We start from the raw sequence: 24,957 nt of genomic DNA, 5'->3' as shown, positions 1-24,957 counted from the left end.
GCAAGTTCATCACAACATCATAGGACTTCTTCTGTTTGCCACACGTCGAAAATTCAAGGCCAGCGTAATTTGTTCTGCTGAAAATCAGTTTAAACTTTTAAAAACATTTACATTATAAATATTCAATTCTGGTCATCTTTTAAGATGACCAGAATTGAATATTTATTTATTGAATATTTATTTATTTATTTATTTATTTATTTATTTATTTATTTATTTATTTATTTATTTATTTATTTATTTATCTATTTATTTATTTATTGAATATTTATTGAAAAGGAGATACAAGTATAACAAGTATATAATCAATTATGCAAATAGTTACCAAGTATATGATAAATGGTGCAATAATGCCTCCAAGTCTCGCAAACATCACACAAGCTCCCATGCTGACATTCCTGGGAAAAAAAACCCGATTGAAACAGTCATAAATATCTTAGAATAGCTTGCCAAAATGCCTTAAAAACGGACATGGTGATAGCTCATTCTCTTATGATGTTATTTTATTCTGTGGCTTGCTTTCTTATCTGGGCGGGAAAACCTTATGTAATTCAAAAGGTTAAATGCAAACCTTTAAAACACAGGTGTGGCCAAGTTATAGCCTAGTTGTAAAATATTTTGTGTGCTTGCCAACTATACTAACAACATTTAAAATCGGAATTTGAATTTGTGTTGGTGCGGGAAGGATGGAATTATGGATCTTACCGTACAGGGGTAGGCATAATTTCAGGCAAATATATAAAGGTCAAACTAAATGAAAACGACACCCAGAATTTCCCCAGTGTTGAGATACCTACAATGGCACCTGTAAACAAATAATACAGAAACATTAATTAAAGGGATTTTAATAAATGCTCGTCAGCTTTGTCAATTTCATATTCTAATTTACTACGCATAATACGTATTCGTTATTTCTTTCCCTCCTTCTGAATCTCTCTCCCCTTCCCCTTCTGTTTCCCCTCCCCTACCTTCTCCTCTATCTGTGCTCGCTCTCTCAAACTTGACTCCCTCCCATAACACCCCACTCGCACTCCTGTTTCCCCCTCCCCAGTGACGTTGTCAGGGTTTTTCTGTTAGGAGGGCGATTCTCAAACATGTCAAAAGGAAAACAATTTTACAAAAATGGGCAAAATATGGCAGAAAAAGGCCTAAAGGCGTAAAATATCACGGCGGCCAGCATCAAACAGGGGAGGGTCAAGAAGGAAGACCAGATGTCCCATGGGGAGCTGTCCCACCCCCTTGGCTACCGTTAATGCACCTCCCTGTCTATTTCCAAAACCCTCCTCCCTACCCCCTCTATTACCAGGCACAACCTATGGCATGTTAAAAAAATTCCAGAAGTATGGCACACTGCTTGCTGAAGTAAAACCAGGCCATTTTTATCCCCTTGAAGTTGAAGTCATGCATGACAAAACTTCGTTTCGCAAACTGGGTTGGTGTACGTGATGAGCACACACAAAACTATATACCAAGCGTGACGTTTGGAACAAAACTTTATTTTAATGTAATTCGTTCAGTAATTTTCAGCAACATGTGGCATGTTTTTTACCCAAACCAAATTAGATTTCCAATAATTTGTCTATTAACTAGATAATACATAAGAGGTAATTATGTAGTCTATGAGGAAATATGCAAACTATCATCATATATTACGGCACACTATAGATTCTCGCGTTAACTTCTACTTCCAGCGGCTTTAATGACAGAGTGGTTTTGAATACGTAATCCTCTATAATCCTCTGAACGTTAAAGTTTGTGGTTTCAAACTTCATTTCGCAAACTCTCTAATATAAAGAATATCGCTGTTTTTATATCTCAATCCTAACCAATCCGTCGAACGTGACTGACTGTTCGTATGCAAAAATTAGTGGCCAGGATGAGGGTTATTGTCGTGGCACACACCTGCTGGGTTTGAAACTTACTAGATGTTTGGGGCAGACAAGCAAGTACAACACAGCACACTCCTAGACCAAAGAACGAACCACTAAGAGCCGTGCGACGACCAATCCTTTGTACGAAAAACACGAACAATTAGTTCAAAATAGTTTTACTCATTACAATTCGTGAAGGACTAGTGAAAAAAAGGTCACGATTTCAAAGTGGTACCGGTACCATCTCTATGACTTGAATCGGCATAAGTATCCTTCTATAATCCAAGACCGAATGAAAAAAAATATTGGCCTATAGTTTGTGTATGATGTCCTATCAGTCGGCAACCAATCACGCCGCGCCTTTATGACATTACGGTCAAAATTGCTCTGTTAACCTGACAAACACAACAGATTTGGATCATTCCATTTTGGTCAGGTGTAGACATTACTAAAATGGCTAGACTTATAACATTAAGGCATATTAAATATTACAATGATTTTCATTAAGAAAATAAAACACTACAGTAAGCAAAGTAAGCAAAGTATATCTTAAACAAAGATTGCACCATTTATCATATACTTGGTAACTATTTGCATAATCTGATAATATATTTGTTATACTTGTATCTTCTTAAGATGACCAGATTGGAACTAGTAGCCAATCATAACTGCATATTTTAGCTCGAATTAAAGACCTCATTCTCGTTGAAATTGTTTAAGAAATAAAGACACGACGATCCAAAAAAAGGGAGATGCAAATTCAAAAGCTGCAATTTGTTCCATTGCATGCCCTATTGAAGCGTGTCACTCTTTGAGAACAATAGAACTAACGCCGTGCTTCCAATGATTAGCTCATAAAACTAGCGTCTAGCTTTCACTGATTAGTACACAAAAGTGCAACTTTTGATTTCGTTTCTTCCTTATGTTTTAGATCACCGTTTCTTTAATTCTCAACCAATTTCAACAAATAAGGTCTTAAATCAAAGCTAGAGAGTACATGTATTGGCTGGTTTTTATTTTGACATATTTGTTTAGGATATACAGGGGTAAACATAAATGGTAACATATTTATTTGGCTTACTGTATATATCTAAATGAAGATGCTACGTAAGAAAGTCGACCCAGAAGACTACTGCGGAATACCATAAATAGGACAATCATTTATTCTATATCTATTTCATCTTGAAGATCTTACGAAATATAATAAGGCAATTAAAAAAATCTAATGCGGAATGTACCCCTCTCCATTGAATGAGATGATTTCAAACTTTCAAAGCTTAGTGGAATTGGCAAAGTATTAATGCAAAATGAACACACACGGCTGCTCTTACACATGCCGTAAAAACTAGCTTATGTGCTTACTATCGAACGCTTTTGAAAACATGAAATTGTACCAACGTCCGACGCACACCGACATCGCCTGGCTAATAATTACTTGGTACAGCAGAGATACTAAAATAAATACCCGGGATCGATACACGTGAATGTGCTATGCACGATTTGATATTCAGACGATACATCTTTGGATACCGGGGTAGAGAATGATGAATATCTGAGAAACAGTATTGAGAAAGAAGCGTGCGTCTTGAACTCAAAAAGTGACCAAAATTCTGATTTTATATTGCGTTGGTCCTGTATCGACTACAGCGCGTAGGCTAGCTGCACTCACTACTCCCGTGGAGGCAGTATAAAAGTCGATGACCATTGACCTCAATGGCGTATACAAGCTTACTCACACACAGAAAGGTCAATTACCAGGCTATTGTCAGTAGCCTTAGTCGTGTCCCTCGGAGCGATGACACTGTGCAACGCTTTACCAACTAAACTAATATGGGGTTGAGACACACATTTGTATCTTTACTTGTTCCTATATAACTTTGTGTAGCGATGGTTTGCTCAAAACCCTTTACACTTTTGCGGATGGGGCTCTTCATGTTTGCATGTTTTAAAAGCGCTCGATAGTAAGCACATGCTAACTATCGAGTTTTACGGTAATACAGGGTGTCCCAAAAAAAAGGAGACCCCTCATTGCGCCCTCTTTTTCTCCTATTTTAGACTAGTTGATCAAGCATATGTTGGTATGTAAAGAAGCCTTTACCCGTTAGCTTTAATAAACCGAAACAATTATTTCAATCGGCTCATAACTTTTGAAGATATGCCTTTTTAAAGAAATGTATCCGTTTTTCACTCTGTCCACGTAGGAGGTTTGGCTACTTCAAAGATTGAAAAGTGCATATACCATGCATGAATATAAAACATTCCTCGATGATAACTTGATAAAATAACAACTTTATTTTAGGGAATGGGCTTTACTGGTGGGCTTATGGGTTATGGATTTTATTAAGTGTCATTAATTTGGGCGAAATTGATGTGGGATGGGACTTCTTTTGCTATACTTGCAATTACTTGTGTTTTTATCGGTTATTTTATGCCTTTTTGTTTTATTATGTTTCTTACTTTGTTTCATTCTTTGTTTTTATTGACAACATAAGCCATTTCTCTTTTTGGAATGAAAGTAGCCCTGAAAAGGGCTGTTTAGTTTGTCTTTGGTTCTTCTTGAAGTTAGTTTACTGTGCTGCTCTTCCCTCTACCTTTTTGCCTCCTTGACGAATACAGGTCCCTAGTCTTCATTGCATCAATTGCGTTGCGTACCATCCTTGTGCGCCGGATACGTGCGAATATAGCAGTAATACGTTTGCAAAGATCTTGGATTTTGCCACAAATGAAGAAATCAAGTGGTGTGAGGTCTGGTGATCTTGCAGGCCACTCCACAGCATGACCCATCCCAACCACTCTGTTTGCTATCCGTGGACAGAGTGAAAAACGGGCACTTGTCTTTAAAATGGCATATCTTCAAAAGTTGTGAGCCGATTGAAATAATTGTTTTGGTTTATTAAAGCAAATAATTAAAGGTTTCTCTACATACCAAAATATATTTGATCAACCTTTCAGAAATAGGCGAAAAAGAGGGCGCAATGAGGGGCCTCGTTTTTGGGACACCCTGTATAGTTTTGTTTTTGCCTAATAAGAATTAACTTACCACATTAATGCTAAAACCATTATTATTGCTGACGGCAATTCAATCATGCAAGTCAAGAATACATTCAAGTATTTGTTTCCTGACAAAGTTATGCTATTTAGTGATAAACCGTAGTATATAATACCATTGGTGAACCTATGAAAATTAAAAACATTATACAAAAATAACAATTAAAGAATTAAAAACAGAATAAAAGGAAAATAATCAATTTAAAACCACTACAAAGGTGCAGCTGAAAAGAGCACGCCCGCAATATTTTTCAAAATTCTGGTTTTTGCATGATTTTAATATACTTTAGTAAGCTAACATACCCTGCAAAACGTTTAGGTGCTGTAGTTTAATTATTATGATGGAAATATTAGTTAAACGCGTACATGATGTTCATAACACAGTACGTACATGGCGTGCGAGACAGTCATAACATATCAAAAGAACCAACCGAGTCACGTTCGCCGGAGTGACTCACATTGGCGACATATGCGCTGGTATCAAATAGCGACTTTCTTTGGATTGCCTTATCTTACAATATGGCTTTAAGTATGGTAATTTTCATTGCACAGATGTTTGTTGAGTAGTTACCATGATTACCTACCAGCAGAAAAGATTTATGAGCAGGATCCGCAGTAAAATAGGAGTCTTGATCACATTCAAAAGTGAGCTCCTTGATAATTCCATAGTTTTGTCTTCATTTTCACCGCCACATCCAGTGGCCTCATCACTTATAAGTCCAACGCTAACTTCTATAGTTTCTCTGTTCAGCATGTTCAGTGGTATCTCTTTATCATCGGACAAGATATTATTTGAAACTTAGATGCCATTAAATTTTGCCATCTTTTTCAAGGTTTCTTCAGCTGCTGTTATTCGCTTTCGTGCTATAAGCCACCTGGTTGATTCTGGTGTTATCCTGAAAGAAAATATTGGCAAAATTATTAATTTTGGCTGCTGACTTTTATCATAAATCTCATTCACCGTGTCCATTGTTTTGTTGTTGGAAAAAGCACAGATAATACATAAAGAGAACTGATTCAAAATTGTCCTCTGTTTAACGCTATGGAAAATCCGCCATATTGGCTGTCTATCACAGAGGGCAAATAGTAGCCTATACCTTCGGCGTTTTTCGGCCAGAGCCCGGAATACATTTGCGCAGGTCCCCACTGTAAAAAACGGACCAGCCAAATGTGCACGCTAGAGAGCCTGAAAATAAAACCCGCGGGTGCTAATGGGTGCTAACAGCAACGCGGGGGTCGCCGGTGTTCTAACGAACGCGTCGCCAGCACAAACGCTATTTGCCCTCAAACATGGCGAAGTCGGTTTCCTTTTGTTCATTGATTGACACTATAAATATCTAAAGAACCCTTCCCAAAGATTAGTATACCTTCAAAAGTACACATGGTTATAAAATATAGCCTATGGTAACATTCTTCAAGATTTTACAGCTATATAACTTCTAGATGTAGACCTTGCCTCGTTCATTATAGTTTTGTGGCAACGAATTCTTACGATATATCGAAAAACTTACCACCATAACGGAACTCCGATCATACCGATAACCGATATAAATATCTGGAAATGTCTCCAATTGGGAAATAATAACGCAATCAGTACTACAGATGAAACAGCAAGACCCCAGATCAGCGATGTTAAAGGTGTGCTGATGGTACGAATTTCTGGCGGGAATATCTCCATTATCATCACAAACGACGATATTTGAATTGCCTGTCATATTAAATATATCCATAAAATGTTAAGAAGTTTTTGGTCCACGTTACTTGCGTCCTTCCGTCGCTATAGGTTTTTCAACATTTCGACCGGCACCCATATTAATTAGCCCGCTACTATTTAGTGGATGTAGAATATTCGTTGCAACATGTCTTGGTTATTCAATCTATTCCTAATCTATTTCCAGTAATGTTAAACTTCTAATGAGGTAAAATCGATACTATATTCGACGTTATGAGATAAAAAAATGAATTGAAATAGATTGAATAACAAATACGTGTTGAACGAATATTCTATGTCGAATATTCCGAGTCTGTACCCAGCAAACACAAAAACGTTTTTAAAACATTTTAAATTAAGTCATATTTTGGGATTTGGTTTAGGTAAAAACGTTTTAATAACATTAAAATGTCGGGTTATATAAAGGTCATGAAATCGTTTTAAAACGTTTTGTATGAAAATACACTACAACAATATTTTTTAAATGTTTTCGAAATGTCATTGTAAACTATTTTTGCAAACATTTTTGGCCAAATATTTTGTCAACATTTAAATAACATGTTAAAATATTTGCACCGAGCCAACACAGAAATGTTCTGAAAATGTTTTTTACAAAATGTTTTAATAACATATTAAATGTTGGGTTATATAAAGGTCATGAAAACATTTTAAAAACGTTATTGTAAATATTTTGGGCAAACATTTTTTGCAAAATATTTTTCAACCCCAAAATAACATTCTGTTCAGAATGATTTGTACCAAGTTTTCAAAAATGTTTTTGGAAAGTTATTGAAACGTATTTATACCCTTTATATAACCCGACATTTAAATGTTTTCTGTAAAACATTTGTGTTTGCTGTGCAGTAGATTACCAACAAATGTTATTTAATGTTATGAAAACGTTTTATACCAATAATGTACCCTTTATATAACCCGACATTTAAACGTTTTTTGACAACCTTTTATAACCTTTTGCGAATGATGTCGAAAACGTTTTGTGTTTGCTGGGCCCAGCAAACACAAAAACGTTTTAAAAACATTTTAAATAAGTTATATTTTGGCTTTTGGTTTAGGTAAAAACGTTTTAATAACATTAAAATGTCGGGTTATATAAAGGTCATGATAACGTTTTAAAACGTTTTGTATGAAAACACACTACAACAATATTTTTAAATGTTTTCGAAATGTCATTGTAAACTATTTTTGCAAACATTTTTGGCCAAATATTTTGTCAACATTTAAATAACATGTTAAAATATTTGCACCCAGCCAACACAGAAATGTTCTGAAAATGTTTTTTACAAAATGTTTTAATAACATTTTAAATGTTGGGTTATATAAAGGTCATGAAAACATTTTAAAAACGTTATTGTAAATATTTTGGGCAAACATTTTTTGCAAAATATTTTTTCAACCCCAAAATAACATTCTGTTTAGAATGATTTGTACCAAGTTTTCAAAAATGTTTTTGGAAAGTTATTGAAACGTATTTATACCCTTTATATAACCCGACATTTAAATGTTTTCTGTAAAACATTTGTGTTTGCTGTGCAGTAGATTACCAACAAATGTTATTTAATGTTATGAAAACGTTTTATACCATTAATGTACCCTTTATATAACCCGACATTTAAACGTTTTTTGACAACCTTTTATAACCTTTTGCGAATGATGTCGAAAACGTTTTGTGTTTGCTGGGTATGGCCCTTAAACCAGTCAGTCAGTCACACCATAGACTGTCTATGGTCACACTCGCCGCGCCGCGCGATATTTTTGAAGTTAGCTAAAGAAGTTTCACAGAAATTCAAGAAACGCATATGTCAGTAGTTTAAGAATTAGTCTACTACGCATTATATATTATCATGACGTTATTGTCAAAACGAAGGCTTTCTATTGTGAATTTTATCGTTCAAAATCTCCCATTTTGTAACTCGATAACAGCAAAACCCTAGACTGGATCCTTCAGTCTTTCAACAACTACGCACGGTCATCGGGTTGTGCTGTTGGTGAATAAGGCAACGTGAAGGATTGTGGGTTAAAAAAAGGCGCCGCCATTAGAGGCCAGAAGGATTCAGGCTAGCAAAACCCAGTAAAAGTGTTAGTAATAACGGCAATATGATTATATTTGAACTAAAAGCATAATATTCACACATATTCAGAACTATAACAAAAATGACATGTAAGAAAAATTAAAATACCAAGAATTTCTTTTCGTTTTTCTCGAGTAGCAAGGAAATGTTACCATGTTAGTGTGCAAACCCTAATTAAGATAATCATTTGTTAAAAAATGTCGTTTCAGAGAAAATCCGAGTTTACCTGATTGAAAACTCCAACGAAAAACCATGCGACTACCAATGCATTATAGTCCCAAAGTAACGCCATGATGACGCCACTTACGGCTTTCAAAACTAAGCCGACATGGAGTACAATCTTTCTTCCAAATAAATCAGCTATTTGTCCAGACGTTACAGTACCGGCAAGAACTCCGAACATAAACACGGACTGGGCAAGCTTGGCGTAAATAGTGTCACCACATACGAGGTTGAACTACGTGACGAAAAATATTGAAATGGAAGATATACAGAGTGATTTACCCATATCATCAAAACTAAATAAATGTATAACATATAACAAAATATTGACAGTGTGACCCAGATGTGCAATCAGATGACCTTGTTTAGTCCAGCTTCCTTTCCATTCCATTCGTTTCGCCTGAGGCAATTATAATAGTTGTCAAATGCTAATCGGTAAGAGATGACATGCAATATAGAAAGCTTTTATTCAGATAATGGCTGAATGGGTTATTAGCGCCCTCACTTCAGCTAAAACGTTGGTAAAACACGACAAATTGTTTGCGAGATTTGTAACGTATTCACCATTTGCTTATATTCCATACTGCATTTTTTTTATGTTAACATCTAAATACGTTACCTAAGCTCTATGTACACTCAAGGGCAGACGATATCTGTGACATGACGTATTGTACAATCAACATGCATTATGGCCAGTGGCCAAATGACGACTTGTGTCAGGTTTTTTACAGGTTTTTCGTCAAAAAATTTCCAAATGTTGGAAAGAAAGTCCACTTTTCACAAAATCGCCCCCTCCCCTTGGGAAAAAGGTCCACTTTTTCAAAATCAGCACCCCCCCAAACAAAATCCTGCGTACGTGCCTGAGAATAAGCATACTTACATCTGTAACTATACTGGTTTCTCCAATGATCCTTTCATAATCCCACCCATATAGGCAATCTGTCGTATTTTGTGTAAGAATTCCATCATGCACTTCGTACATATGACATTTGTCCAATTCCGTTGTGTCATCTAATACTGGAGTAGTTTCGTTAGTCAAAAATCCATCAGGTGAAGTACATTGGTACATCTTTGGAACATGGCCAATGAAGATCATGCCCATCAGTTGAAAACCAGGTAACCAGCTGCAGTAAAAGGCCAGTAATGCAGAAAGCAAAATATGATACCAGCCAACTTTCAAGGGTCCTCTGCTGCCAATAAGCTTAAAGGCGTCATCTAGTTCCATGACTGGTAATAGCTTTATCACAGAATTCAGAAAATTAAGACCAAAGGTTTCTTAATACCATCGGAATGGGCATAATAATGTACTTATTACTATTATTCATAAGGATTCAGAAAATGAATATAAAAAACCCTACATGAAATAAAAGTGTAAAGTTTCATTTTATAGGCTGTTTTGTTTTGTCTTTTGAAAGGCGTCATCTACTTCCCATTCCAGAAAAATGCAGAACTATTTTTTTTGGATTAAAAATTTGCCAAATGAAACATAACGTAATCCTTTAGGAGTTCTATCTGCAATAAAAGTCAAATTTTAATATTGGTCAATTTTTGGAAATAAGGGCCAAAAACATGCATTTTTAGGGTGTTATTTTTTACCTTATTCTATGACAATCAGGCCCAAGGGCTTAAACAAAGAATAATTTCAAGTTATGCATTCTAAATTTTGGAAAACACATTTTCCAATCTTTTTCAAAACCAATTAGCAAAAATAACATATAATATTAAAATTACAACTTTGTCACTGCAATTGTAAGAAAACATTGTTTTTGGACCGTTTTACCTCAAATTGAAAAAACATAAAAATTTGAATTTTATTGCCAGTTAGGACTACCTAAAGCAGGCCTTCTCAACCATGTCAACTAGCTTATTTGAAGTGCCAACTGGGAAATTTTAGTGATAATGAAGTGCCAACATGTTTAGGGAGTATTTTGTGAGGGAGCGTGTGTGCGATCGAACGCATATAGCGGATGGGGTCCAGGAGGCCCGCGTCTTATGGCCACTGTAGGGTTCCAGTGTGAAAGCCCCAGCCGCGGGGGTCCAGGGGGCAGCGCCCCCGGAAGCTCTGAGATTTTAAGGCTATATAAAGGCTCAGATGTGGTATTTTCACCCCTTTTTTGTAAACAATTTATGAGGAAAAAACTAGTAAATTTACCGTGCGTCACTTCATGCGCCACTTCGGCTAACTCCAAGCGCCACAAGTGGCGCGCGCGCCGCCAGTTTAGAAGGCCTGACCTAAAGGATTAGGATTTAGCTATGTTTCATTTGGCAAAACCGGATGATATTTTTTCAATTCCCAAAAATTAGTTCTGTATTTTTCTGGAATGGTGAGTAGTTACATAACTGGTAATAGCTTAATCAATCACAGACTTCAAAAAATTAAGACCAACGGTTTCTCGATACCATTGAAATGAGCATAACATGTACTTTCGTATTATTCATAAGGATTCAGAAAATGAATACAAAAACCTGGATGAAATAAAAGTGTAACGTTTAATTTTATAAGATGTTTATATACAGTGGTAAAGAACCATATTGCACGCGGTATAGATCGAACTAATAAAACGAGTATCTGTACATGATGAACCTCAGCAAACACAAAACGTTTTCGACGTTATTCGCATAGGTTGTCAGAAAACGTGTAGATGGCGGGTGGTATAAAGGGTATTAAACGTTTTCATAACTTTCAAAAACATTTCTTGCAAAATATTCTACATAATGTTACTAAGTGTTGACGATAGTGGCATAAAGATAATGTTTGCAAAAACATATTTTACAATAACATTTCGACAACATTAATGTTGTTCGACAACATTAATGTTGTTACAGTGTGGTTTCATTCAAAACGTTTTAAAAACGTTTTCATGACCTTTATATAACCCAAAATTTAATCCTAATAAAACGTTTTTACCAAAACCCAAAATATTGTCCATTTAAAACGTTGTAAAAACGTTTTGCGCTTGCTGATACATAATGAGGGTTCTTCTTTTCAATCATTCATTCAATTTATTAAAAGACTCACTATTTTCTGGATGTCAAGAAACACGGCAGTATGATCAGTAGAAACACTTCCAGTAAACGTCCGAGGTTCTTGCTCATAATGCAAAAGAGAAAACTGCTATATCAACGGTGTATAGAAACATATTGATAATAAATGATTAAATACGGCATGTAATAAATAACAAACATCTGCCGTCTGCAGTTTATTAAATAACTAAAAATAAACCTATAAAAAATAAATACCTAGAGTTAATATAAAATTTGACCAAGGCAGTCCTAGTCATATGTGGTCGTACACTATATACGAATGAGCCGTAAAGTCGGCAATTTGTATTCTGAGTTACAGTGTAAAATGTGCGTGAAAGTCGTATTCATAGGTACCTCCATTTGGTGCGACATGTATCTCATTTGGCTAGTGCCAGTCAAAGACCTTTTAAACCAATCAATAATGCTATTGTTGAACAGGGTAATAAATTTCTACCTATGTCTATAGAATTCTTAAATAGCTCTAGTCTTTGTTTGCTTTGGCTAAATCCTGTTCAAGTGATGGGTTACAAAGCATTGTGTTTGTTCAAGGTATGTATAGCCATCAATTAACAATTAGAGGACATTGCTGAACCTGAAATGACCGCCAATTATGACTGGTTGATATTTATTGCCAGCAATGTGGAAAACATTGATACGTGTAGAACCGAAAAAGGTACTATTTTGTTGTAGGAGCAGAGTTCAACTAACCATAACCCCGATTCAAAGTCAAATGATATACCATTTTAAAGCGTATGATATATATTTTCTAAACACGAAATCAAACAAAATTAACCGGGCCGACTTTACGGCTGATTCGTGGTGTACGGTCACATATTGTTCTCAGCCATTTAATACCTCACTTCAACACAGATTTTCACTGCGTCGATTTCTGCCAGTACTATAGCTACCTAAAATCAGAGAGTAGATATTCTTGGGAGGGCACTGAATTCACGTGGTTTCTTTTCCAGCACAAAAATATCGCGGATTTTGGTGGTTTGCGAGTGAAGAATGTCCGCAGCAGAGAGTAGATATTCTTGAGAGGGCACTGAAATCATGTGGTTTCTTTTCCAACGCAAAAAGATCGCGAATTTACGTGAAACGTGATACGGGAACGGCAACCGCATGTTACATTAGTCGAAAATAAGTTAGTATGCCCTCTACAGGGTGAATTCCATTGTGAATTGGTCAATCGCAGAATTCCCGGAGGCGGTCACGTTGCGATTGGTAGCAAATAATGACGTTCCTAAATGACAAAAAAAAAGCATTACAAAATGCAAAAAAAATTTCATGCTATGCAGCGATTCAAAGTATCCAAATTGAACAAGTAGTGTCCGATATGTAAAAAAATCCGTTTTGGTAGTTACAATTTGACCTAATATAGATGAGAAGAAGTGAATAGATTTAGACATTTTTCGACGCGAATTCAAATGGGCCAGACTGTATGCGGCTATCACGAACATACCAGGAATAATGAGCGTTAGGACAGACTCAAACTGGCTGTGTAGGAGACTAGTTTGGATGCGAACGGCACCATGACGTTCCACCGCACAATGTCGTAATACGTAAACCGCATGACGAACCTTTGTTTTGCTTAGTGGCCGCTGCGGCTCGTTGTCTGTGTGGCAGGTCACATGGGAAAAAGTAAACACGGAACTAGGGCACACGCCACAAGGGAACAGCCTATGGATACGAGGCCTAAGATCCTTCCAAGGCCTTAAACACCCTTTGCTTCGATTACCCCGTATCCCATCGTCATTGTGATCAAGTCCATCCAGTTACTTCCGTGCACGAAATTAGCGAATCCTTTATAGTCCAGGAGCAGGATCCCACAGGGGGCCTAAATAAGGACTTGGTTCACCCCCACTACATACAAGGTTTGACACCATAGGTAGTTAGTATGGACCCTCTAGATCACTGCTAGGTAGGTAGTGGACTCAAATCAGATTGTGATATCACTTTTTTTTTACAGGTCATTTTATGTATGGACGTATAATCGCATAAATTCACCAAAAATAGGACAAAATTAAGGGGTAGGGGAAATATTAACTCCAAGAACTCAACTTTTACTCATAATAATGAATTTATTTGGGTATGAATATGTAGCTAATTGATTGTTCTAACTGCCAAGTATTATTTGAAAGCAAACCTAGGTTTCATTTGATCATGATTTGAAGTGGCCAGTCCATACACTAGTGAAAAATCAGATTTTTCACAACAATGCGTAGGGTGGGCGTTTGTGTGACATTGGCTTCAAATTTTACTATTGTGCCAATTTCTATTTTCAAAATTAATTAAGTTTCCATTTTTTTTTTTTGTTTTTTAATATGAAGCATATCTAGGCAAACTTTGATGTTCTGGTTCAAATATTTATGTATGTGCATGTTTGCTTGCATGTTGGTTTGTGTTGTGTGGGTTTGGGGGTGGGTATGTGGGGTGGGTGCGGGGTGTGTATAGGGTTCAGGGTTAGGGGTGTTTTACATGTCTGAATATGTCACTCGGCTGAACTATTTTTGTTCTATTAACAAAATTTGTTTGGTAAGTTGCCATTCATGTAATATTTTGAATATTTATATGTGTGGGTGAGATCAACCGCTGTTTGTCAGGAAAATAGACTGAAAATGTAAAATAAAATAGTTAATTTTCCACATGTAGCAGCGTGTGTAACAATATTAAGGGGTAGGGGAAATATAAACCATCATAACTCAACTTCAACTCATTAAATGAATTCATCTTGGAATTAATATGAAGCTAATTGATTGTTCAAACGTGTTAGTATTATTTTAAAGCAAAGCAAACATTAATTGTCAGGTAGATAGCCATAAAATGTGAGAAAAGGTTACTTTTCTATGTATAACCATGTCAAATATGGCATTGTTAAGGGTAGGGGAAATAAAAACCACCATAACTCAACCTTTACTCATAATAATGAATTCATTTTGGTATCAACATGTAGCTAATTGATTGCTCTAACTTTCCAGTATTATTTTTAACAGAAAAACCATAAGATAGACATAAAATATGATAAAATGTTAATTTTCCAATGTGTAACAGCGTAAAATTTGACAATATTAAAGGTTAGGGGACGTACAAACCAACATAACTCGACATTTATTCATTATAATTCATTCATTTTGGCATTAATATATAGCTATTTAGTTGTTGTAATCTTTTAAAGCAAAATAACCATTAATTGTTAGCTGGAAAGACATAAAATGTTTAAAAATGTCAATTTTTCATGTGTAGTACCGTAAAATATGACAATATTAAGGTGTAGGGGACATTCAAATCACCAAAACTCAAGTGTTACTGATGAAAGTGAATTCATTTTTATATCAATATGTAGCTATTTGATAGTTCTAACTTTCTAGTATTATTTTAAAAGCAATTAAGCCATTAGTTGCCCGGTAGATAGACATAAAATGCATGAAAATGTTAATATTCCATGTCTAACAGCGTAAAATATGACAATATTAAGGGGTAAGGGGACATACAAATCACCAAAACACAGGTTTCACTGACGAAAATGAATTCCATTTTGGTATCAATATGTAGCTATTTGATTGTTCTCGTTTTCTGGCATTATTTTAAATGCAATTAAACCATTAGTTGTCAGGTAATTTAAACATACAATATGAGAAAAGTGTTGATATTCCATGTCTAACAGCATAAAATATGACAATATTAAGGGGTCGTGGACATACAAATCACCAAAACTCAAGTTTTACTGAAGAAAATGAATTCATTTTGGTATCAATATGTAGCTATTTGATAGTTCTAACTTTCTAGTATTATTTTAAAAGCATTAAGCCATTAGTTGTCCGGTAGATAGACATAAAATGCATGAAAATGTTAAGTATTCCATGTCTAACAGCGTAAAATATGACAATATTAAGGGGTAAGGGACATACAAATCACCCAAACTCAAGTTTTACTGATGAAAATGAATTCATTTTGGTATCAATATGTAGCTATTTGATAGTTCTAACTTTCTAGTATTATTTTAAAAGCAATTAAGCCATTAGTTGCCCGGTAGATAGACATAAAATGCATGAAAATGTTAATATTCCATGTCTAACAGCGTAAAATATGACAATATTAAGGGTAAGGGACATACAAAATCACCAAAACACAGGTTTCACTGACGAAAATGAATTCCATTTTGGTATCAATATGTAGCTATTTGATTGTTCTCATTTTCTGGCATTATTTTAAAAGCAATTAAACCATTAGTTGTCAGGTAATTTAAACATACAATATGAGAAAAGTGTTGATATTCCATGTCTAACAGCGTAAAATATGACAATATTAAGGGGTAGCGGACATACAAATCACCAAAACTCAAGTTTTACTGATGAAAATGAATTCATTTTGGTATCAATATGTAGCTATTTGATAGTTCTAACTTTCTAGTATTATTTTAAAAGCAATTAAGCGATTAGTTGTCCGGTAGATAGACATATAATGCATGAAAATGTTAATGTCTAACAGCGTAAAATATGACAATATTAAGGGGTAAGGGGACATACGAATCACCCAAACTCAAGTTTTACTGATGAAAATGAATTCATTTTGGTATCAATATGTAGCTATTTGATAGTTCTAACTTTCTATTTGATAGTTCTAACTTTCTAGTATTATTTTTAAAGCAATTAAGTCATTGGTTGTCTGGTAGATAGACATAAAATGTATGAAAATGTTAATATTCAATGTCTAACAGCGTAAAATATGACAATATTAAGGGGTAAGGGGACATACAAATCACCAAAACACAAGTTTCACTGACGAAAATGAATTCCATTTTGGTATCAATATGTAGCTATTTGATTGTTCTCATTTTCTGGTATTATTTTAAAAGCAATTAAGTTTCCCACGAGGGGTTGAAGGTCATAATGGGGCCAATACTAAAAAATGATCCTATCATGTTGTAATGCTGTAATCTCAAATTGTTTCTCTCATCGCTAAGAATTTTAAAAAAGACAATTGTCATAGTTCTACGAAGCTTAGTTCAGGGGTTATAACGTCGAATATATCAATATCATAAATAAAGGTCAAATTTTAAAAATGGTCCAATTGCACCAATTAACGTAAGAAACCTCAATCGTATACTACATTCAAATTTTGGTGCAACGATTTGTATTCCCGTGTTCCCCTTCACAGTTAATGCAGCCAAAGTTGAGTTATGGTAATATTTCCCCTAACCTTAATATTACCATATTTGACACTGTTACACATGGAATTTTTTCTCACATTTCCTTTGTATCTACATAACAACTAATGATACAAGAACGTTAGATGAATTTATTATCACGAGTAAAAGTTGAGTTATGGGAGTTTATATTTCCCCTACCCCTTGATATTGTCATATTCAGGGACCGTTCACAAACACTTGTAAGGGGAGGCTGATGCAAAAAGGGGGTCTGAACAATTTTGGCCCTCCTAAGGGGGGGGGGCTGAAAAAAATGACCAAAAATGTTCCTGGAAAAATGAGTTTATATGATTTTCTATGGGGTTGACCCATAATTTTCATATCAAAAAGGGGCCCTAAAATTTTTGATGTCTGTAAAGGGGGGCTGAAAATTTTTTGCGATAAATTTTTTTGCATCAGGCCCCTCCCCCTTACAAGTGTTTGGTGAACGGTCCCTTCTGACAGTTTCTCTGTATCTACCTGACAACTAATGATCGCTTTGTTTATAGAAAGTTAGAACAGCCAATCAGATACATTTTGATACCAAGATGAATTCATTTTCATGAGTAAAAGTTGAGTTATGGCAGTTCAAATTTCCCCTACCCCTTAATATTGTCATTTTACGCTGTTAGACATAGAAAATTTACCTTTTCCTCACAGTTTCTGTATATCTGCCTGACAAATAATGGTCACTTTGCTTTATAATAATATTAGAAAGTTAGAACAACCAGTTAGATACATTTTGATACCAAGATGAATTAATTCTCATGAGTAAATGTTGAGTTATGGCAGTTTGTATGTCCTCTACCCCTTAATATTGTCATATTTAAGCTGTTAGACATAGAATATTTACCTTTTCCTCACAGTTACTGTGTATCTACCTGACAAATAATGGTCGCTTTGCTTTAAAATAATACTAGAAAGTTAGAACAATCACTTAGATACATTTTGATACCAAGATGAATTCATTTTCATGAGTAAAAGTTGAGTTATGACAGTTTACATTTCCCTACCCCTTAATATTGTCATTTTACGCTGTTAGACATAGAAAATTTACCTTTTCCTCACAGCTAGACCAATAACTTGGATATATTTTGATACCAAGATGAATTCAATTTCATGAGTAAAAATTGAGTTATGACAGTTTACATTTCCCCTACCCCGTAATATTGTCATCTTCACGCTGTTAGACATAGAAAAGTTACCTTTTCCTCACAGTTTCTGTATATCTGTCTGACAACTAATGGTTGCTTTGCCTTAAAATGATACTAGAAAGTTAGAACAATCACTTAGATACATTTTGATACCAAGATGAATTCATTTTCATGAGTAAAAGTTGAGAAATGGCAGTTACAAATTTCCCCTACCCCTTAATATTATCATATTTACGCCGTTAGACATAGAAAACGTACCCTTTTCTCACAGTTTATGTGTATCTACCTGACAACTAATGGTCGCTTTGCTTTAAAATAATACTAAAAAGTTAGAACAATCAATTAGAAATACATATTGAATTGAATTGAATAGAATTAATACCAAGATGTAGTCAATATCATGAGTAAAATATTGAATTCTGGTGATTTATTTCCCCCTACCCCTTAATATTTTTCTATGTTATGCTGATATACGAGGGAAATCAACATCAGTTTTTGTTGGTTTTTGGGGTTTTTTTAACATTTTTGTCTTTTTCCCAGTGGTTACTCACGTCCTACACATAAATATTCAAAATATTACATCAATGGAAACTTAACGGATTTTGTAAATGGAAGTTGGTGCAGTGTAGTGACATATTAAGACATGTACACACACATTCATCCCCTCCCCCCACATACCCTATGTAGGCCTACACCCAGCACCCCACACACACCCCGTCCCACAGACACCCCAACGAACTCATACATAATATAATGATTGGAACTGTTACAATAATGTTTCCCTTGATATGCTTAACATTAAAAACAAAATAAAACATTAAAATTTAAATTAAAAAAATAAAAATGGAAACTGAATCAATTTTGAAAATATAAAGTGGTATAGTTGTGAGATTTGAGGCCAATGTCAAACTTTACACATAGGGGGGCCTATGGTTTAAAAAAATCAGATTACCACTCATTTATGGACGATATACTTCCAAATATGCTCAAATGAAACCTGTTTTTGTTTAAAAATAATACTAGAAAGTTAGGAAAATCATTTAGCTACATATTGATACCAAAATGAATTCAAAATCACGAGTAAAAGTTGAGTTCTTGGAGTTTATATCTCCCCTACCCCTTAATTTTGTCCTATTTTTTGTGATTTTATGCGATTATACGTCCATACATAAAATGACCTGTAAAAAAAAAGTGGAGTCCACTACCTACCTAGCAGTGATCTAGAGGGTCCATACTAACTACCTATGGTGTCAAACCTTGTATGTAGTGGGGGGTGAACGAAGTCATTTTTTGAGGTTGCTGCTCCTGTACTATTAAGCCTGTGAATCACGCGCGGGCACTGTACCTTTACCGACGCGAGAGATTACTGCTCGCATACCTTGTTATGGGCAACGCAAACGATGCACGTAACCACACAGTTTAACACGCACCCAACTCTACTATATTGTCTTAAAACAACACGGGCAAGAACCAATGAAATAAAGGGAAAACGACAACTTTTTTAGAATACAACATAAAATACCCCGGGGGGGTTCTTCGAAAAATTTTGTACGGGGGTGTGCCACGCAGACTTTCGGATGCTGACTTTCTCTATACCTACTTTTTGCTGTTTTTGCTACCCATCAGTATACCAATTTTCAAGAAAAAAGCACCATAAAGCGCCCAAATTGGCCATAATTTGGCGCTTTAAAGGCACTTTTTCCAAAATGCGCCCAGTTGGGCGCACTGGTCTCCACTGAAGACCCACCCATCGATATACCAAAATCGCTGAAAAGGTACCCCAAAACCGTGGCACATCCCCGTATACCTTCAACCAGGAAGAACCCCCCCCGGGTAAAATACACACAAAGAAACATTGCTTATTGCATAAAAGTCAATTTCTTCGAATCACTTTATTTCCCATTTCATGGGGCAGCACTGGCAAGCTAACATTTAGCGTCTCTGGCAAAATTTTCCAGCTTTGTCTTTTGACTCAGTGTAGACATGGTGTTAACAGTGTTCCATCATTTCTTCCTGCTGAGGCTGCCATCTGAGAGTTCTTTCCTCAACTTGTTGTTATAGCTACGTTGCTACCTTCTCTGCATGATTGTACTCCTTTTTAGCTTTTGTAAACTTATCCTTGTTTTCCTTGGTGTTGTTCTTTTTAGCTTCTTGAATAAGCGACGCTTCTTGGTTGCTGCTCGTTCCCTGGTTAAAAACAAGTACAAAAAAAGTACTGTACTTTTCATGTACTTATAAAAATTCGTAAGTTATTCCAGTATTTTATTTTTAATTCACCTGTTTCTACGACTGGGTGAATCATAATATACAACAACACTTAAGGGACCGTTCATTATTTATAGGGGAGGGGGGCCGGGAGGATTTCAAAATTGAGTTCATAAAGTTACACAACCCCCCCTATTAGCAGCATCTAAAATTACATAACCCCCCCTATTGCCGCCAAAAAAACGTAACCCCCCCCTCACATCAAGAAATACATTTTGCTGGTACTGGTATATCATGGCTGGTTCACCTTTTCATGGCCCCTGGGCATGGCAACATGATTGCCACCTCTGGCTCTTCGTATAGAAGACACCCCTCTCCCCACAATTGTAATCCAAGTTTTTTCCAAGTTGTCCCCAGAAAATATGCTATTTCAATGCTAAAATTCAAAGAGATGTATCGGAGTCACCGAGCCAAAATTTCCGGGGCAAAATTTCCAAATCGTCCCACTGATCTGATACTAAAAGAACATACCTAGACAAATATGCCCAAAGCGCGCGAAAACAAAAATGCTAAAATGAACAAAATTGAGGACAAAATGTGCCCTGAAATCATTCCAAAGGATGATGCATATAGGGCTTTCACAGTATACAAGTTTTATGCACTTTCCAAGCATCAGAGGAGCTGCCCTAGCACTCATATTTATGATTTACATTATAGAATGAATGGAATTATAACTCATTTTTGAGATTCGTGTCTCGCAGATCTACTCACAGAATGGTTTTTCTGAGATAAATGCGCGCCAAGCGCGCGGCAATTTGGCATTTTGATACTAAAAAAATGTGGTTAATTTAGGGTCTAAATTTGACCAAAAGGAAGATGCAAATCATAAGTTTTGTCACAATACATCTGTCGACTGAGCAGGGGAGGAGACTGACTTGCCACTCTGCCATATGGCTAATGTGCTGATGAACAGTGGCGTAGATTTCTTTTTGACATGAGGTGGCTGGAAAAATTTCTTGAAGTATTATGTGAATCCAGCACCTTTTGGTGAGAGAATAAGTTTATGACACAAATGCGTGCGAAGCGCACAAAAATGTTGCCATATTGAAGCTAAACTTAAAATATGGTGCAGGAATACATTCGCGCGAAGCGCGCAAAAATTGACATTTTTGTGGCTAAAATGGCCAAATGTGGTAAAAATTGTAGTGAATCATAATCATAGTGAATAATTTAATATTAAATTTCACCTGACCCCCCCCTATCAGGAAATATAAAATCACATAACCCCCCCTGTTTGTTAAAGTGAAAATCACATAGCCCCCCCTACATCATTTTCCCGGCCCCCTCCCCTGTAAATAATGAGCGGTCCCTAAGCAATAGACCTACAATAATTATATATCACTTATAATACGTTGAACACGTATCGATTGGCGCAAGGTAATCTGCGTATGCACCAAATTATCTTGTATATCCCTGGTTTGACAAAGTTTTAAATGTGTTACGATTCGCTTACAAACCAATGGTGACTTCATACTGAACATCTTGACTGCCACCGCTTGGGTTTACACTCATAACTCATAGCTTGCATAGCGCCCTCACTTATATTATAAAACTTGTTGAAAACGTGCTAGACATGTACTCACCCCACCTGAATTATTTTCTTCATTCTTCTGCCTTCTTCCCAGGCCAACGGTAGCCAAATATTTTTGCAACGTAACCTGCTATCTACTGAATATAATTATCTGCTACTCACTAAAAATATCAGCCACATTTACATGCGTCACATTAATATGCTGCTACTGAAGATAAACTGATACTTCTCATGTCCATTAACTGGAGATAGCTGCGGATTAACCTGCAATATAGGCCTACTGAAAATAGCCGTCTGCCGTCACATGACGATGCTGTCTACTGGTGATAGCTGACACGTTAACCTGCTATCTACTGAAGATAGCTGACACATTAACCTGCTGTCTACTGAAGTTAGCCGTCACATGAAGATGCTGTCTACTGATTATAAATTACACATTAACCTGCTATCTGCTGAAAATAGATGACACATTAATCTACTATCTACTGAAGATAGCTAGCACGATAACCTGCTATCAATTGAAGATAGCTGTCACTTTAACCTGTTGTAGACCTACGGAAGATAGCTGACACAATAACCTGTTATCAATTAAAGATAGGTGACACATTAACCTGCTGTCTACTGAAGATAGCTGTCACATTCACCTGCTATCTATTGAAGAGAGCTGTCATAGAGCCTACTAACCTGCTATCTGCTATATGATTAGCGATCCCTCTAATATCTGATAGCTACAATGTTAATATGCGTCTATACTGAAGATATAAATGACACAAAAATATACTATCTACTGAAGATAGCTGAAACAATTTATAACCTGCTAATTGGTGAATAGGCTATACCTGGAACCTTGACCTGTTATCTATTTAATAAATCTAAAGCAGCTATATACCTCTATTTTATCTGTTGAATATAATATAAGTATAATTTACCTGGTATTTTATCTACTGAAAATACTATAAGTATGCCTACATTTACTTGGTATAAACGACTGGAGATAGTTGACACGTTAACTACTTAAAATAGCTACCATATTAACCTTCTACCTACTGAAGATAGCTAACATATTAATCTGCTATCTACTGAAGATAGCGTTACATTAACGTGCTATCTATTGAAAATAGCTGTCGCATTAACGTATTATATACTGAAGATAGCCATCCTATATCTCCTGAAGATATCTGTTACATTAACATAGGCCTATATAGCATATTAACCTGTTATCTACTGATGATAACCGTCACATTAGGTGTTTGTTTGCCCAGAGACACGACCGACCCAAAAATTCAAAAACATCATACACTTTTTTTTTTTTTTTTTTTTTACAATGATAAAAGAAAATGGCATTTTTTCCCCTTCAAAATGCCAAAATGACACTTGAAAGTTAATATTCCTGGCAATCACAGCTTTCATTTTTCCCATTTAGCCCTCCTCAACGATGCCAACAATATTTTACTATCAATCAACATCATTAGAGAACCAAGTAGGCCCTATGACAAGTACATGTATGGTCTGGGATTTTGTACCCCAGCCCGATTTTGTTACCAAAGAGGTTAAACTTTATATGTTAAGGTTGAAATACATTCATACACTCATCAAAGCAGCCAATCAAAAAAGCTGTTAGAAACGTATGCGGAGTGCATTGATTGTGTATATGCAAACCGCATACTACGCGCAGTGCTTTCAAATGATATCGCATAACGTAGGATTTATTTATTTTTCGGACAGGTTGGTGCATTTATATTTGGTCCTATTTTCCAATATTTTTAGTGATAGTTTTGTTATAAAAGACAGCAAAAATCACTTTTTTTTTTCTTCTCGTGTATGAAATACTATTCAAATAGGTTAAATGAACATGTGTTACTTGTTAGGAGAGAAATTAGACAAAATAATGCACTTGCGCTACGCATCAACATCAGCGCGCATGCATTATTTTTGTCTAATTTCTCTCCTAACAAGTAATACATGTTCATTTAACCTAGTATAAAAAGTTTGACACAAGTACAAAATGTAAGGCTGAGTGTCGTATATTTTCTCTTACCCCACTTGCTGCAACAAGTGTATAGATCTAAAAAAAAAAAAAAAAAGGAAATCGACCTACCGACCCACTCCTTTCTACCCCATGTCTGGGCAAACAAACACTTTTTTTTTGGCCTAACGTGCTATCTACTGAAGATAGCTGCCATATTGAAACTATTATCTACTGAATACAGCCGTCACATTCACGTGATATCTACATTCATTTATTCATTCATAAAAGGTTTATTCAAAAAATTGTCATCACAGTATAAAAACCGAATTGCAACAATTTTACATTTTTAAATAATTCAGCAACATAATAATGACCATATAACGATACGAGAAAATAACGTAAAATATATGAGCATTGACCCCCCCCATACATGCATACAGACCCAAACACACACCCAAGCATCCCTCCGCTGCATATCCCACCCACACATTCATACGCAGCCCCCCCCCCCACACATCTCACACGCATCCCACTGAAACTCAGCAAACGTCTCATCACACACACCCCTAGACGCCCACACTCACCCCAAAACACTACCCACAAACACCCCCTACACTTAAAACCAAGCCAAACTTTAAAATAGAATCCTGCAACAACATAAAATAGACATAAAAAAGGTATATTGCACTCGATATAATAATATAATTGTATACAACATGAAATGTAAAATGCTAGAACAAAGCAATTTAAAAACACGCCTAAAAAATGTTTTGTCTCAAGACTAAATTGCACGAACAGAGGACTTATGTCACCTTTTTGTTCCACAAATCAGTCATTGGGCTCGTTCTACAACGATCAGTTCTACACCTGGGTATGGTCAGTTTGTT

General features: G+C 35.7%; 2 protein-coding genes across 2 annotated transcripts; both read right to left on the bottom strand.

Annotated features, from left to right (window-relative positions):
- Positions 1 to 793: 793 nt before the first annotated feature.
- Positions 794 to 5,673, bottom strand: LOC140150013 (solute carrier family 22 member 3-like). Its single transcript, XM_072172017.1, has 4 exons — positions 5,504 to 5,673; positions 4,912 to 5,046; positions 1,903 to 2,008; positions 794 to 805 (listed from the first exon to the last, which is right to left on the bottom strand). The coding sequence occupies exons 1-4, from the start codon at positions 5,671 to 5,673 to the stop codon at positions 794 to 796; spliced, it is 423 nt and encodes a 140-aa protein (XP_072028118.1).
- Positions 5,674 to 5,718: 45 nt separating this feature from the next.
- Positions 5,719 to 10,167, bottom strand: LOC140150012 (solute carrier family 22 member 4-like). Its single transcript, XM_072172016.1, has 4 exons — positions 9,823 to 10,167; positions 9,028 to 9,177; positions 6,431 to 6,627; positions 5,719 to 5,815 (listed from the first exon to the last, which is right to left on the bottom strand). The coding sequence occupies exons 1-4, from the start codon at positions 10,165 to 10,167 to the stop codon at positions 5,719 to 5,721; spliced, it is 789 nt and encodes a 262-aa protein (XP_072028117.1).
- Positions 10,168 to 24,957: the final 14,790 nt, after the last annotated feature.

This window comes from Amphiura filiformis, chromosome 4 (assembly GCF_039555335.1).
Source record: "Amphiura filiformis chromosome 4, Afil_fr2py, whole genome shotgun sequence".
NCBI classification, from domain to species: Eukaryota; Metazoa; Echinodermata; class Ophiuroidea; order Amphilepidida; family Amphiuridae; genus Amphiura; species Amphiura filiformis.
This window is presented reverse-complemented; position numbering and strand designations above follow the sequence as displayed.